The 16,950-nt window shown below is 32.1% G+C and overlaps 3 protein-coding genes and 1 non-coding gene across 5 annotated transcripts in view; 2 read left to right on the forward strand and 2 right to left on the reverse strand.

The window, feature by feature from the left end:
- The window catches only part of LOC105134825 (cytochrome P450 716B1-like), a 27,342-nt gene extending 15,040 nt beyond the window's left edge, over positions 1 to 12,302 (forward strand). The window contains exons 5-6 of one of the 2 annotated variants that reach the window (XM_011039378.1): positions 4,827 to 4,831; positions 5,994 to 6,004. The gene's annotated coding sequence lies outside the window, so the exon portion shown is untranslated. Of the gene's footprint in view, positions 1 to 4,826; positions 4,832 to 5,993; positions 6,005 to 12,282 lie in introns of those variants that run through there. The other variant, XM_011039379.1, reaches the window with a different exon arrangement.
- On the reverse strand, positions 1,436 to 2,965 carry LOC105134824 (pentatricopeptide repeat-containing protein At1g61870, mitochondrial). Its single transcript, XM_011039377.1, has one exon. It carries the CDS (start codon positions 2,874 to 2,876, stop codon positions 1,662 to 1,664), a length of 1,215 nt encoding a protein of 404 aa, XP_011037679.1. The 5' UTR covers positions 2,877 to 2,965; the 3' UTR covers positions 1,436 to 1,661.
- TRNAW-CCA (transfer RNA tryptophan (anticodon CCA)) lies at positions 3,663 to 3,734 on the reverse strand. Its single transcript has one exon. It is a non-coding gene; the product is annotated as a tRNA-Trp (tRNA).
- TOM1 (tobamovirus multiplication 1) lies at positions 11,713 to 15,744 on the forward strand. Its single transcript, XM_011039376.1, has 11 exons — positions 11,713 to 12,076; positions 12,160 to 12,250; positions 12,368 to 12,420; positions 12,558 to 12,650; positions 12,741 to 12,812; positions 13,375 to 13,447; positions 13,563 to 13,608; positions 13,750 to 13,813; positions 14,530 to 14,583; positions 14,977 to 15,054; positions 15,166 to 15,744. The coding sequence occupies exons 1-11, from the start codon at positions 11,918 to 11,920 to the stop codon at positions 15,256 to 15,258; spliced, it is 876 nt and encodes a 291-aa protein (XP_011037678.1). The 5' UTR covers positions 11,713 to 11,917; the 3' UTR covers positions 15,259 to 15,744.
- The last annotated feature ends 1,206 nt before the right edge of the window (positions 15,745 to 16,950 follow it).

Raw genomic sequence — 16,950 nt, forward strand, 5'->3', positions numbered from 1 at the left:
AACTTAGGCTTAGATGTACTTACCCCAATATGAGTGTTTGTCACTGCCCTTTTCAGAATAGCAATCGTCTCTTCGGCAGCTTCCAATCTTTCACTTGATTCTGCTGCAAGAGATGTACAAGCTCTCAGCCCTTTTAGCGCATTCCATAGTATCTTTCAAGTGATCAATAATGGAACGTTCTTCGCCTTCCTCATTTGACCCTATCAAGGTCTCAAGACGCATCAACCGTTCTCGAATAGCTTCCATGACTTCAGCTGCACGTTTTTAGAATCAAACCGAGCTCTGATACTAATTGTCACAGGGTTAAATTTTTCACAACGAAATTCAACCCAATGCGGCAGTCTAGTCCCAACTAGACTCAGCTTTGCCTCCCCTTTTCACTCGTGTTTCCTACGACTATGTGTTTCGCTCACCCAAAAAGGTTCCCACAATTGCCAAGTCGTAAACAAAGAACAAACACAAGCAAGCATACCAAAGCTTACAAGAATACCTCTCAACCTTTATTTATCTCATCAACAAAGGATTACATAATAAGAGTGTATGTGTTATGCACAAAATTTCATGCTACACAGCAGAGGCTTGGTAGCTTATTTATAGATAAATGTGAGCTGTTAGACTCACCCATGATCCCTATTTTTCAGGGCAGAGTGGGGCACTTACTCCCCATGATCCCTCATTTTCGGGGCATAGTGGAGCACTTACTCCCCTATGAACTTAGTGGCTTACCCATGATCCCTAATTTTCAGGGCATAGTGAAGCACTTTCTCCCCCATTATGCTGCCACTTCCCACATTTTGCCCCCATGATACAACCACATTTTGCCTATCCACATGGCAATCCCAACTGCCTATTTTGCGGCGTCAGCTGCTGATTTAGAAGATCCATTACCTAAGCCCCCACGTCCATGCCAAGTCGCAAGCTCAATGACTTGCATATAGACCATTGCACGCTACCTGCTGAATTTGTTTTTGCCTATGCAAGGTTGCCGTTGTCCATCACTGTTGAATTCTAGGCAATGTGCTTTTGTTAGCGCATCCCCGTGCCTAAAGCCTTAACACCTACCATGATAGTGAAGGGTGGCAAAGACTGTGCAAGCGAGAGGTTTTTTTCTAGAAAAACACTACTTGGAACGGTCGGGTGCTTATGTTTCAAGCTATCATTCCTGGTGTTGCAATACACAAGATATTTAGCAAAACAAAAGCTTGAATGCTCGTTTCAATACATCTCTATAAATATAGAAAAGGAAAAAAAAATCAAAGTCACGCATGCACGTTGTGAATAAATGTTGTGAAAAGTAAAGAAAGCATCACAGGCCCCGTCATGTTAGGTCCTTGAATTTAACAACTTCACTTGTGGCCAAAATTATAGTAGCTAGAGTTAAGGGATCAATCCCATGCCAAGAATCAGATAAATTTGACAACTTTCAGACAGCTTATAAAACATATAAAGAGAGTAAAGAGGAAAGCAACTCATGCTACAAAATTGAAAACTCACCTTCATCAAAGCAAAGCAACATTTTCATTAAACAATAAATTATGCTCACCAATCCAACACCTAAGAGCAAAAAACTATTATTTCCTCTAAACTAGCTTAGGTTCTCATTCCCATACAACGTTCCCTTGATCTTTCAAACAAGCTAAAAGCTTACCATATCCCCTTTGCTACTGCGGCAACCCCGCTTCGACCTCATTCCACAACTCAACATTCTTCGAAAACTTCTCTTTTATTTCTCCAATAAGCTCTTTAGCCTTCTCCACATTCCCGCTACTCGCAAGCCCTTCCACTAACATCTTCATAGTTGAAGAATTTGGCACCAACTTCTTCTCCATACTCTCCTTACAAATCCTATACGCCGACTCAAAATCCCTGCCTTTACTTAAAAAGAAAACCAGAGTGGCATAACAATAATAATCCGGTTTACACCCTCTATTCACCATACTCTTAAACAAACTCTTAGCTCCCTCCAAATCACCTTCCTTACAAAACCCAAAAATCAAATACCTATAAGTGACCGCCTTCGGCTTCACTCCTCTCGCTATACACCCTCCTAGCAATGCCTCCGCTTCTTTCGATCTCTTAAGTTTACACAAACTCCGAATCCTAATATTATAAATATCAATCCCAGCTTTTGTCCCATAATCCTCCTCCATCATTTTCAACACTTTCCCTACATCCTCATACTTCTCTTCCTTATAAAACCCAGCTATCAAATTCCCAAATGTCGTCGTATTCGGCTTCACTCCCTTCTTATCCATCTCATTCAAAATCGAATAACACGAACTCGAACTCCCACCCTCACTAAAAGCCTGAATTATTGTATTATAAGTATCCAAATTCGGCTCGATTTTATAACTCTTAGCAAAATCAACAAAAACCCTTTTCACTTCATCATATTTTTTCGCTAAAATACACGAATAAAGCAAAGAATTTAATAACTTCACTGATCCAGAAGATAAAACGACGCCATTTTGATTCTTCTCGTGATATTCCTTAAAAAGCCGAATTGCATGATCGATCATACCAGCTTTTCCGAAGAGGACGATGGAATGAGCCACGAATTGTTCGGTGCGGAGATCAGGGCGTGAAGTGCGGAGTTCAGTCAGGAACTCGTCGATGTAAGAGAAGTTGTTGGATTTGGCGAGCTTGTCAATGGCGACAGATAAAGTGATTCTGTCGATGTTGACTTCGGGAGTTAGGGAAGCGGATCGGCAAGTCTCGAGGATTTTTTCAGGGTTGGTTTCGGTTTTTAGGCGGGAGAGGGCCACGCGTGTTTTGGATATGGAGGAGAGCGGGGAGGTGGAGAAGTTGAGGTGGTGGTGCTGGAGGCGGCGGAGGGGTTGTATGGATTGCAGGCGGAGGCGGGCGAAGAATGCCATTTTGGTGGAGAGAAAGTGGAATGAACTTGGGGGATGTGGAGAGTGAGGGGAGCGGAGGGTTTGGGGTTTTAGGGGAATGGTATGGTGGGTGAGGGTGTATGGACATGATGGTGGATGTTTGACGGGTATTTGTGGATTTGTAAATGTTGAGATCAATGGTTGTGATTCGAAGATTTTTTGGGAAGAGAGCACAAGTTTCAAATTAGTCATCACACTATACGTTAGATCTCAATTTAGTCTTAAAAGTTTTCTTTCATAATTTTATTCTGTTTCTATAAGAAATTAAAGGAACTTAGTTCATGCAAAGAGGCTTTGAAGCTGCCATGGAGCTTTTTTATTGCTTTTTTTCTTCATTAAAATTCCAAAGCTTTGACAGATCCGAATTACATTATGTTCCTCAAAGTTTTCACAAGATTTTAACTTTGAATATTAAGCTCTATTCAAAATAATTTCATTTTTACGAGAAAAAAATTGTATTTTAGATGGAATCCATATGTGAACATGAGGGGAAAGCAAACCCTTTTAGGGACCTAATTGAAAACATGACCCTTTAAGGACTAAATGAGACCTAAGTCATAGTTTGAACGCTAATTTCAGAATTGTTCAAAACAATTTTGAAGGGATCTCATTCTCGCATGGGGAGTTGGGGGAATGAATGTGGTGTTTGCGGGTGCACGGGGGCTTATTGTACGGGATGGTGGAGGACGCTGGATGTGCTACGTTGTCGTAATATGGAAATGGACGACGATGATTTGAGGATAAAAAATTACTATCCGGTTTGGGGTTTGAACCCGACGTGAATCGAACACGCAACCTTCTGATCTGGAGTCAGACGCGCTACCATTGCGCCACGGATCCCTTGAGGATATATGGTCACATAAACATTATATGTACAGTAATATTTAGTATTTGAGAACCTCATCAAATTTCATGGAGAAATTACTTGGTAATATAACGATCATTCATAATAATTATTTATGAGCCCCATATTTTTTTTTAGATAACTTTCAAAGGTTGAATCATGAAAATAGTAAAATGTTGATTACAAAAAAGAAAAAAAATCTGGAAAAGCAATGACAACAGAAACAATTGATTAAAGAAGAAAAAATCATAGCTAGATTGGCTCTTTCTCAATATGTTATTTTATAGCATTCAATGGATTAGTAAAGGAAATTTATTTTTTATATATATTGAAATGTATGATTCTAGTATTTATAGTCGAAAAAAATAGTTCTATGAGTTTTTTTAATTAATTTATACAATTTTTTTTATATTTTTTCTTAAACGTGATAGAGATGTTAATGAGTTTGGTTTAGAAAGAAATGGAGAGTACAGCTAATAGGACTTCTTTGAAGAATTGTTGATTTTAATTATTTTCTATCAAAAGTGAATTTGCATTTGAAAAGATTAGTGATCCGCTTACGAAATATAATTTATTAAAATATATTAAAATCTATATTAAAAAAATAAATTAATATTTAGTTTCAATTAACACATTTCACCTCAGCGAAAAAAAATATGATTTTATTGTATATAATTTGCTATGCATAACAAATGATCATTATGATAATTTTTAATAATAATATTGAAGAAGCAAAACATGGCACATGCCTCTCTCTCTTGTTTTTTTAATTTTTTAATTTAAAAATATATTAAAATAATATTTTTTTATTTTTTAAAAATTATTTTGGAATATTAACATATTAAAATAATATAAAAATATTAATTTAAAGTAAATAAAACATTAAAAAAATTTAAAAATTTAAAAAAAAATGATAGAAGACGGTGGGACACTCTTTCAAGAAACCAAATTGCAAGGATGACGCAAATCTTGAGAAGAGAAGAAGCTAGAAAATTGTTTATATAAGATGCCGGGAACGATACGAGATAAGATCAGTGGAAAAGTGCTGCGTCGAGGTATTATATTAGTGGAAGGCCATAACGCCTGACGTGTGGTGAGGCTGACAACACATGAAAGGAATTTCTAGCCATGCACCGAGAGAGGAAGGAATATCTACTTTTCAAAACTTTTCAAAACACTGCCCTTCCTGTTCTTGATTTTGCCTGTCAATATGCGTAGATTGAGTGCTGAGAGAGAGAGCGAAGAGGATAAAGTAAAGATAATGAATAGGAGATGGATGGTAACCCATATATTATTTGAATAACAATTCCAAAAAGAAATCGAAGTTTTTCTAAAACTTATAATAAAGAAAGGATAGAATGAATTTCCCCAGTCGCAGAAATAATTTTATTTTAATTTTTTTATATATATATTGACCATCTAAACTTGAATGACCCAACTTATTAGCTCATATCCCAATTGATCTAACTAAATCAGATGTCAAAACCAAGAAATTTTATATATATATATAAAGATGAAACTGTGCTGTTTTAGATAAAAATATTCTTTTTACCAGACCCAACGAGCCACAAGCTGCATGTGAATCGGGAACCGAGAACTTGATCCGGGCAAGGTTTCATTTCAAACCATTTTTTACACTGACTAACCTAAGCATGAGTGGCTTGATGGGTTGTCTCATGTATCGGTTGACTTGACTAAACCTAACTAGTTCAAAACTAAAGGAGTTTTTATCTACTAAAGATGAAACAATGTTATTTTATGTAAAAATAATATATTCGAATTGAAGTGATGACCCACAAGTTAACTCAATGACTAAGGATGACAATAAATGCTTCCATTACATTTCCTTAAGGCCATGCTTCCGGGTATAAAAAACCAGTGACTTTCCTGTTTTTTATGGAAAATTTTTGTGGGCACAGACACAAGAATCCAGGAAATACTTATAAGTTAACCTAAACATTCCAATTACTAAAAATTAAAAAAAAAAACTCTTAGTTAGGTTTCACCAAATTTAAAACTTATATATTATCTAACATATATATATAGTGGATTAGCCTAATGATATCTACAAGCATGATGTTCTCAAAATTGAAGATTCAAACCTTTAGTAAAATTGAACAAAGTCAAATCCTCGTGAATTCTCTAGTCCGAATATGATTGACTTATCACTAGTTGAATAGAATGATAAATTTAATCTTGATTGATTCGACCTTTAATAGAATTGTACAAAATAAAATTCTATCAACTTCCCAGAGGGTGTGTGTGTACACTCCAGAGGGGGGGGTGTATATGTCAGGTTGTTGAAAACTTTTTTTATAATATATGAAATATATAATATAAATTCAGATTATAAAATCATTAAAATAAAAATAAAATAAACAAATATAGAAATCCAAACATCTTAAAACATTTAGCTCAAATCAAAATTTATATATAATTTAAATAACTTAAAAATACAATATAGTTATATCCATAAATTTTTATTAACTAAAATTTAACAAACCTAAAACATATAAAAATAACTAATCTAAGAAATATCCCTCTTTTAAATGGGATTTTAAATACCATTCAACTACGTCACAATTTAAATTAATTAAGAAACTCACTTCAACTCCCCCCACATGCCCCACTCTTTTTAATATACTCTAAAACAATGCCGATTCATTTGGCAGTTGTTTGTGCTTTTGCATGGATAGCTTTAACTTCACCTGAGCTGTAATAGTATGAGCCAAAAAAAGAATAGTATTATTACTCTTTATTTGGCTACCCATTCTAACACTATGGATGGTATTCCTTATATGTACTGAGTATTGTAACACTTCGTGGTTGGCAGCAAGAAATACAGTGATAACGGGGAAAGGGGTTGTGCTTCTAGTTTCTGTTTTGGTTGCTGCTCGATCTATGATGGTGGTTAAAATGTGATAATGTTGTGTGTGATAAGTTGGAGCTATTCGGCCGGGTGATTTATATGTAATTTTGATTATTATTATTTTTTTTGGATTCTTCAATTGTGTTTTTGGCTTTTAAACTTAAGATTTCCTTTTTAATTTCAGTTTTTACATCTGTAGATCTTGAAGCTAAACCACACATTTTAGATTGAAAAAAAAAAGAAAAAAAGAGAGAGATTAACAACAGCAATGGAGGTAGAATTAAAATAAATGCTCAATGATATTGATTATTTGAAGAAAGCACTATCAAATTCTTCAACTCCCGGGTTGGTAGCAAGAAATAAGGTGATCTTGAGGAAAGGGGTTGTGCTTCTAATTTTTGTTTCGGTTACTGCTCAGTATATGGTGGTGGGTCAAATGTTATGGTGTTGTGTGGGATAAATTAGAGCTATTTGGACCGAGTGATTTACATGTAATTTTGATTTTATTTTTTTTTGGATTTTTTAATTGTGTTTTGGCTTTTAAAATTTGAAAGATTTCCTTTTTAATTTCTATTTTTATATTTATAGATGTTGAAGCTAAACCACACATTTTAGATTTAGAGAGAGAGATTAACAAGAACAATGGAGGTGGAATTAAAATAAATACTTAATGATAATGATTATTTAAAAAGATCACTGTCAAATCCTTCAAATCTGGCTTCTTCAATTCATTAGGTAAACTTGATTTGCGTTGATTGAGTTTGATCGAGTTTGTTAATTTTTGAGTTTTAATTCGATTATATATATATATTTGACTCGTAAAATCAAATAATTTTACAAGTCAATTCACGATTTTGATAATCTTGATATATTCCAATGCTAAATTGGTTCAAATCTAACTTAATAATAAAAAAATTATTGTGAAAAGATAAAAAAATCTCATTAATTCAAGTTTTAAAATCTTTGTTTTTAAAGGTATTTTGATCATTTCATTATGTTTTTTAATTATTTATTATTTTTTATGTTTGATCTACTGAATTATTTCTAAGCTAACAATATAATAATGAAAAAAACTATGTGAAAATACAAAAATACCATTTGATAATAGTTTTAGCTTTTTTTGCTTCTAGGATTATTTAGTTGTTTTAATGTGTAATTAAGATGTGAAAAAACTTATTTATTTCTTGTTAATTTAGCAATGATGAATGACCTTGTAAAAAGATTTTAATGCGTTAGAGAGACAAAAATATTTAATTTTTTTTAAGTAGAGAAACAAAACTATTATTATACTGTTTAAGTGAATAATATCTCTAAATTTGGAGTTACAATATTTTTCCAGGCCAATTATGTTTCTTTAATCGTTTAGTATATAATTTATGGTTAATTTCAATTCGAATAAGTTGGTATGTGAAATATTGCAACATATTTCAATACTTTCTAAACATAACATGTGAACTTGATTTAAAAAATAATTACTAATAGGTATCTATTATCTTGATTTAAAAAGAAAGACAAACAAAAGATTAAAAAAATACAATAAATTTTATTAAAAACATTTGAAAACCCATTTAACTTTCTTTTTTATGCTTGTATTTATCTCTTTTCATATGGGATAATATTACTTGAGAGTTGACATATAATTTCCGTTAATGCAAAACTGATTTGAAAATATTTTTTATTGTTTAATTTAAAAAAAAATATTTTTTTTAAATTGTAAAAAATAATTATTCATTCAAGAAATTGATGGATTCAAAACTTAAATGGATAACGGAAGCCTTTTATTTTAAATCAAACCATGTTTTCTTGATTAAAAGATAAAAGACACAAACAAGATTTCAAATATTCTTTGACCCTATTTGAAGGCATTTACTTAATTAAGATGCTTTTGTCTTTCTCCTCTCTCTCTCTTTATTTTTTATTTTTTGATGTAATGCAAAATTGTTTTTATATATAAATGCCATGTAAAACAAACAAAGTAGCCGCTTAATCTAACCGGCAAAGCCGCCCATGCGGCAGTCCACGGACGCGAGCAGTGAGGAAGTTTCGCGTCACAACCAATTAAATGAGTACTGCTCGTCATTATCTACTCCCTTCGTTCATGGTGAACCGACAGGTAAGGAATCTCCAGCAGCATCTTCTGATCTTTTGCATGTGACCACCTAAGTTTCAATTCCCCACCACTGTCCTTTTCAACCATCTCCTTTGAATTCCAAAAATAGTAAACTACAAATCAATTTTTAGTTGATTTTAAACAATTTTCAAATTCAAATTCTTCATAATCTAAAATCTGAACTCATCACTGGTGGGATGTTGGTTTATAAATATCATAGCTTCATTTAATTTAGAAAATTCATAAATTGAAATCTGACATGAATTGAAATGACATGAACTGGGTTTTGAAATGAACTAAAAAAAATTAATTTGAAATCTGATATTCATGTTGTTTGACAACTATAAGATAATTAATTCAAATTCCATTTTTACTACTCCTTTCATTTTAATTTTATTAGTTTTTCAGAGTTTGACCTTTCAAAGATTAATAAGATATATTTTTATTATTTTTTATTTCATATGAAATCAAAGTTTCGAAAATAGATATATGGAAAATATGAACTTTAATTTTTAATATTTTAAATACAATATAAATGAGTGGTATTATGGTAGGTTTTGCAACCATGATAAAAAAATAATAAATTTTAAAAAAATATTTTTAAATAAAATATATATTTAGTTAAAATTATAATTAAAGTTGTTGTTCAATAAAAATCACATTCAATATTTTTTATTAAAATTGATGTTTTTAATAAAATAACTTAAAAGAACATGAATTAATTTTTTTATTTTAAAATTATATTAATATGTATTTCATTATTAATAAATTATAAAAATAATTATTTAAATTACAACACAAGTTTTATTATCTTATTAAACTTGCTGTAATGCCACCATAAACATATATAATCAACTCTATAATTTTTATAAATTTGTAAACGTGAAACAACATCTATTAAAAAAAGACCTATGAAAAAACTACCCAGCATTGATTCTTTGATTAGTTCAGAGGAGGGTGAGGCCATTTATTGGTGAGATTATTTATTTTATAACCAAACGGGATAAAATTGTGGTTAAATAGAAAAACAAATACGAACACATTGCGAAACAGATTTGACAAAAAGATAAAAACTAATATTTTATAAGTTTTCGAAATTAATAAAGTAAAATATATAGTAAAAAAATATGAATCTAAAATAAAATAGTAACAACTTCAGTTTGATCTTTTATTCACATTAGGCAGTGAGATGTTATATGATAACAAATTGATGAAACCAATTTAAAGCATGCAATCTTATTCTTCTCAAGTAATAATTAAACCAATTTTTGATATAATAATAATAATAATAATAATAATAATAATAATAATAATCTGAAGGGTGTGGTGGCTTTGGGAGTTTTGGTATTTTTTTTAAGGTATAGTTATTTTAAAGCATATATCATAATTTCTAAAAACAAAAAATACATGTCTTTAATTTTGAGAAATACAATTTAATTAGTAAGACTCTAAATTTACTTTATAAAAATTATTAGTTTAAATTCCATAAATTTTAAGATTATTGAAAGCTTATATAATTGTTAATTTTAAGATTTATGAGATTGCTTAAAATATATACAAGTTAACTTAGATATCAACATTAATAAAAAAAACATATTTTTTTAATAAAAAAACCATCACACCTTCCATCCAAACACACATTAATAGAAAACACAACATATTTTCATGTCAATTGTGGTAGAATTGCATAACTTAATTACAACTACTGTGAGAAATCAACTCTAAAACTTAATGGACTCAACTATACTAGTTTAAGTAATTTCTAATTCATTATTAATATTTTAATATCAAGTGTCTACAATGTGGTAGTTTCTATTTTTTAATTTATTTTTAAAGTACATTTCATCTAAAAAGATATTAAACTAATGATATTTTAGTAATTTTTTATATTAAAAATAATAAAAAAAATACTTTCAAATATTTTTAAATAAAAAATATTTTGAAAAAATATATATCACTACAGTACCAAATACAAAGTTAATATTATGAATGTTAAGCTCAGCATTACAAGTTGATTAGAAAAACTCATGACTCATAGCTTGATCTATCATAGATTTTTGGTTAAATTAGATAAAGTATATACCTTGTAAAATTTAGTTGACTCTGCTTGATTATTTAAAAAAAAAAATAAAAAAAACTAAGATTAACATCAAAGACGAAAAAAAAAAAAGGAAGAAGAAAAGAAAGATAAAAAATCACATCATTTAATGACATCCATGAGTTGATCGGAGATTCAATAACCCACGTCTTTTTCCGGATTAATTATCAAATATGACAATTATGCCTAATACCTCTAAAAACAAGCAAACCACAATAATCTCACATCACACACGGGGGGTAGTTAAAACCTCTTTGCCGCCAAAACTACAACCAGCCACCTCCGGTGGCGTTTCCGAAATTAACTGAAAAACCAACACTTAATAATAATGACTCGGGTTCTCTTTCTGGTTATAACTGCTCCTAAATACTCGAAATCTGCTATATATAAGCAACCAATTAACACTGCCCACGTGTAAGAAATAATTGAAAGGGTTAACTTCATTTTCGCCCTTGTAGTTCGTCAATATCACTCTTCAAGTTGTTAAGAAGTTTCAAATCACCCCCTAACTAGCCACCTTTTTCCCCTTCTAATACTAATAACAACATTACTCATTTTTATAATTTATGCCTATAGTTAAATAAATAAATAAATTATAAATAATTACAAATAACGATTCTAATTTCTATGAACAACATGATAATAACATAAATATCAATAAGATGATTAATATTTTATTTTTTTATTATATAAAATTAGATGCAATATCATCATATCTTTTCCATGAGAATATAATGTTTAATTGCTATATATATATATATATAATTTTTAATTGCTAAATAATCAATGTTGAAAAATTGGAGACTATGAGGACAGAAGTGAAACATAGATGAATCTACAAGGTCAAAAACATTATATACCATAATTACAATAAAATCTGTAAAAAAAAGGAAAAACAATACAATACAACACACAACCACCAAATCTGATGATCCTCCCTCTTTCTCTCTCCAGACGCTTAGGTACTTCTCTTCTAAAGACCGTCTGGTAGAAGAAAAATACTAAAAGAAGCCACACCAATCTCTTCCTTTCCTTTTAAATTTCGCTCTTCTTTTAAATTTTTAATTTTTTTGTGATTTTGAGCTTGAATTTCTTAAAACGAATGGGAAGGATAATTAAAATGCCAGTGGAGTTACCGGCGATGGAGATTGGAGCTATGGTCGGCGGCTGGTGGGAAGAGATCAACGAGTCGACTCAATGGCAAGACGGAATTTTCTACGCTCTCTGTGGCGCTTACGCTCTTGTTTCGGCTGTTGCTTTGGTTCGTACGTGTGTTTGATTTTTTATTTTTATTTATTTTTAATAATTAATGATTTGTTGCTGTGGTTCTGTTTTATTCCTTAGATTCAATTAATAAGGATTGAATTGAGAGTGCCGGAGTACGGATGGACGACGCAGAAAGTTTTTCATCTCATGAATTTTATCGTTAATGGAGGTTGATTTTTTTTATTTTTTATTTTTTAGTGTTGTGTGTGTGTGTGTGTGTGTGTGTGTGTTTGTGTTTGTGTATGTGTTTGTTTGTTTTAATTTTGTGAAAATTGTAAATTTGTAGTGAGGGCGATTGTATTTGGATTTCATAAGCAAGTATTTACTATGAATCCTCAGGTTTGTCTTCTTCAATTATTGATTTTTTTAGTTCTTTGAATTTTGATAATTTTTTTTCTTTGGAATTAGACGGTAGGTAGAATTTGTTAGGGTTTTTGAATTTTGTAGTTATGAAGGCTAATTGGTTCTTGGAGCAGGCATTGGTGTTGGTATTATTGGATCTACCAGGGCTTCTGTTCTTTTCGACTTATACTCTTCTTGTTCTATTTTGGGCTGAGATATATCATCAGGCAAGTGTGTATATCGGGGTTGGTTTTCCATAAGTTTAGGGTTAGCTACTCGAGGAATTTTTAATTTTTTGCTTGGTTTCTTACCACCAGGCGAGAAGTTTGCCGACGGATAAGCTTAGGGTTGTTTATATTTCGGTCAATGTTGCAATGTACTTCGTTCAGGTATGATTACTGTTGATACAAAGTATACTTTCCTGATGATATTATATTTAGTAGCTTGCCTCTGCAGGGATCTCTATTAGCAATTGTCATTCCTCTGTACTTCGTTTTTTAAAACTCTCTGGCACATCTATGACATTTTTTCTAAATGAGCCCTAGCTGTTTCCAATAAATTATGTTCTGTGAAGTTTTAATGTATGTGCCAAATTACCCAGGTTGATGCAGCATGACACGGCTGAATTTATGTCAACCAAATACTTAACAATTGTGTGACATTTTGGAAACTGGATAAAGGTGCTGCTTTCATGTATACCAACAAATTGGGCACCTGAGTTTAAGTGATATTACTGATTTCTCTTTTATGTAGACCCCAGACTAGTTTGAATTTCTTCAATCACTTGCCTTAGTGTTGATCTCTTACTGTGGGAAGGTGTACATGCACATGCTTTGTATTGATCTGGCTGTACCAATAGCAGTCAATAGCGAGCTATCATAAACAGCGCTGAACTAGTTACTCATGCCACATTTCAGTGAAGTGTCTTACCGTAACGAACTTTTGAATCAGGTTTGCATCTGGGTGTACCTTTGGGTAGACGACAACAGCACTGTGGAATTAATTGGAAAGATATTTATTGCAGGTTAAATCTTGTATCCAACGTGGATGAGTTCGGCAGTCCCATTCTGATATTAAAGTTCTAGCTTGCCATTTTCGCTTAATTGTGTGTACTTAATGATAACTGTTTCTTTTTTCAGTTGTGTCAATCTTAGCTGCATTAGGTTTCTTGGTGTATGGGGGAAGGCAAGTATTCTACTTCATATTTAATGATTATGGTAGTTAGAATATCAAGAGATGTCTGGTTTTATTTACTCATGTAATTTCATTTGTGTGCTTTTACTTTCTGTGTCTTCTTCCTGTCGATTGGCATGTACATCCCTCCAGATTATTTTTCATGCTCAGACGCTTCCCTATTGAATCTAAAGGGAGAAGAAAGAAGCTTCATGAGGTTTGGTGCATTTCCTTCTTACCTTCTGTTGCTTTTAATTTAGAATCCATCCATATGATTGGATTAATTGCATTGTGGCTCTTGACCATTTCATTATCCATAAATGATATTTGCATGTTATTGTTTGGGTTTTAGTTATCATTCTTGTGAAATAAGTGCAGCATTGTCAGGGCTGCGGTGGATCCAAAATCAGCCTTCTTATATACGCATTTCAAAGACTTACTTTTCTCATAACTGGATGCATAGTCAAAATCATATCTATTAGGTGATTGCAAGTTTACGACATTCCCATTGAAATGGTTTTTTCAGTTTGTGAACTCTCCATGGAATCTGATTTGTGTCTATGATCTCTAGGGGCGTGTATGTTTGGTATTGGAATTGGGGCAAAGCATTATACTGTACTGGCACTTTCTTGAATAATGTAAAATGAATTGTGCATTTTGTGCTTAAATATAAATCATTACTATTAACACTTTGGGTTTTGACAAGCGTGAAAGAGATATCACCCAAAATCTGACCTAATGGAATTAAAAATCTACACTATCACGGCACACCTTGCTTCCTACAATGTAATTGGCCAAAAATGACAACAGGTTTTTTATCCATCCCAGAACAAAGAAGTTTCATGCTGACATGCTGGCCATCCACAAAAACTTGCATGGACTTATCATTTGAATTTAAATTAGTATGATGATGCAATATTTGCTCCATTGCAGGTTGGATCAGTCACAGCCATATGCTTCACTTGCTTCCTTATACGATGTTTTGTGGTAAACCTCTATAATACATGACCCTGAATTATGTTCTACAGGAGCTCTTTTAGATGCTTCACCAAATTTAAATACTGTAGCGGTTAAAGAAACTTCATCTTACCTATTTCATACATGCTATAATCATGTAGTTAGAAGTGAGTCTTGAATAGATTCTGAGACTAACATGTAATAAGCATGGAAAAATGACTGAAAAGGTGTAGTGCATGAATTTACATCTTCTTTGACTCGTCGGAGTAGTCATGTGGTCAATACTGCCATCTTAAGGAGTTTTTGCTTTAGACTGGGAAAAACAATAGTGATATGGCAATACTGGTTCAGCATGTGCTTTCTGAGGCATTGCTGCTTTCTTAACCATACAGTTCCTTATTTAACTCAATTTCAAACATGCAGGTCCTTCTATCTGCATTTGATGCAGATGCCTCGCTTGATGTTCTGGATCATCCAGTTTTGAACTTGATCTATTACATGGTATTCTGTTACACGTTTTTTATACATGTAAATAAGCTTGTAGTAATACAAACCACATTCCATGGCTTACTTTTATTTCTGACATGAAACTTATGTTGCTCAAAATTACAGCTGGTTGAGATTCTACCGTCGGCTCTAGTGCTCTTCATCCTGCGGAAGTTGCCTCCTAAGAGAATATCAGCACAATATCACCCAATTCGTTAGCCAGCAATGCTTCTTTAATCTTAATGCCCCCCTCCCCCCCTCCTCCCCCGCCCCAAAACAATCAGTCCTGTCTGATTCAACAGTATGTAACTCTGGAGTTGTGCATGCAAGCAGAGCCAGAAAAACATTCCAGAATCCAGATGTCTATGCTGGCGTGGCTCATGATGGCGGAGATTCTTTTTAGATGTATATTACTGAGTTGATTGGAGCTTGTTGAAAGGGAGATTTGATTTCTTAATGGGTTAAACGATTGAGGCATCAGTTGTTTGATACTTTCATACGCAGTTTATTTAATTCAAATCTGCTAAAAGAAAATTTCCTGTAGTTTGAGGTAGTATTTGACAGTCAGTTTGTAGAGAATCCAATTTGATGTTGTATGCCTGCTGAACAAACCATCGAGATTATTTATCAAGTTTTTCCCCTCATTTTTTCTCTGTGGTACTTGTATCTTTGTAGAGGTATTTATTTAAGATTTGGGATCATGTTTCTTTGCCTTTGGTGTTAGAGCCATGAACAAATTCATACTTGGATGCTAGTTAAGCTCCATCGTTTTGGCCCCGAAAGCTGCTTTCTTCTCCAATTTCACTACTGTTAAAGGCTGATGAATAACCTTCTGGAAGGGCTGATCTCTCTGATTCCTCTTGCTTTCTCACTCCTTTTCTGTTTAACCTTTGATTTGTTACCATCATGAAGACGGTGAAAACAGTCTTCTATCTCTTGTGTATCTGTTCTCAAATGCCAACATCAGAAAGAACACGGGTTCTGTGGAAGGAATCCCTTCCATGATCTTAACTTGGCTGCTCTCTCCAAGCAGGGGCAAGACCCGCGCTGAAATCTCAAAAACAGACCTTAGCCTGAAAAGGAACAATTAATAAAAAATTAAGCCGTCCGGAGGTTTTATGGTACATGCACATTTTACTTTGGACTTGGTTATTAAATTTTGTATTTGGACACTTTGATCCGTTCATAGTTAAATTGAAGGTCAACTGCTTCTGATTTGTTAAGGGATGACAAGATTGAAAGATAAGAAATCAAAGTGAAAAAAAAAAGGAGGAAAATAGATGGCACTTAATGGGAAAAAATCACTTTAGCCCTTTATCTTTCTATCTTTTACATTTTTGAAATTTCAATTTTAGTCCAATTTTTTTCAATCCTTTAGCCTTTAAGCTTTTGAAATTTCAATTTTAGTCCAATTTGTTTTTTTCAATCCTTCATTTGGGAGAAGGGAGAGTTATGAGATTACAGTGATAGAACAAAATATATCGTTTAATACTAATTTTGAATATTTAATTTTGATATTAATAAGTTTTATTTAATAAAAAGAGTTTTATTATGGTGATTTTTACTCTTATTATCATTTAATTTTTATCATTTAAGAAGACAGATCTAACATCAACAAAATTTTTAAATTTAAGTTTTTTTAAATTAATTTTTAACTTATTGGTTAATATCATGTCTGAATATTTGATATTATTAGTTAATACCATGTCTGAATATTTGATTTTGATATTAATGAGTTTTATTTGATAAGATGAATTTTATTATGATAATTTTTACTCTTTTTATTGTTTAAGAAAATAGATATTAAAATAGATTTAATATTGAGAAATTTTTTAAATTTAAGTTTTTTTTTAAATTAATTTTTTACTTGTTGAAATCATGAAAGAGTTTACCCTCTGGTCACCAAAATAT

The sequence above is a fragment of the Populus euphratica genome, unplaced genomic scaffold, assembly GCF_000495115.2.
Source record: "Populus euphratica unplaced genomic scaffold, PopEup_1.0 scaffold120.1, whole genome shotgun sequence".
NCBI classification, from domain to species: domain Eukaryota; kingdom Viridiplantae; phylum Streptophyta; class Magnoliopsida; order Malpighiales; family Salicaceae; genus Populus; species Populus euphratica.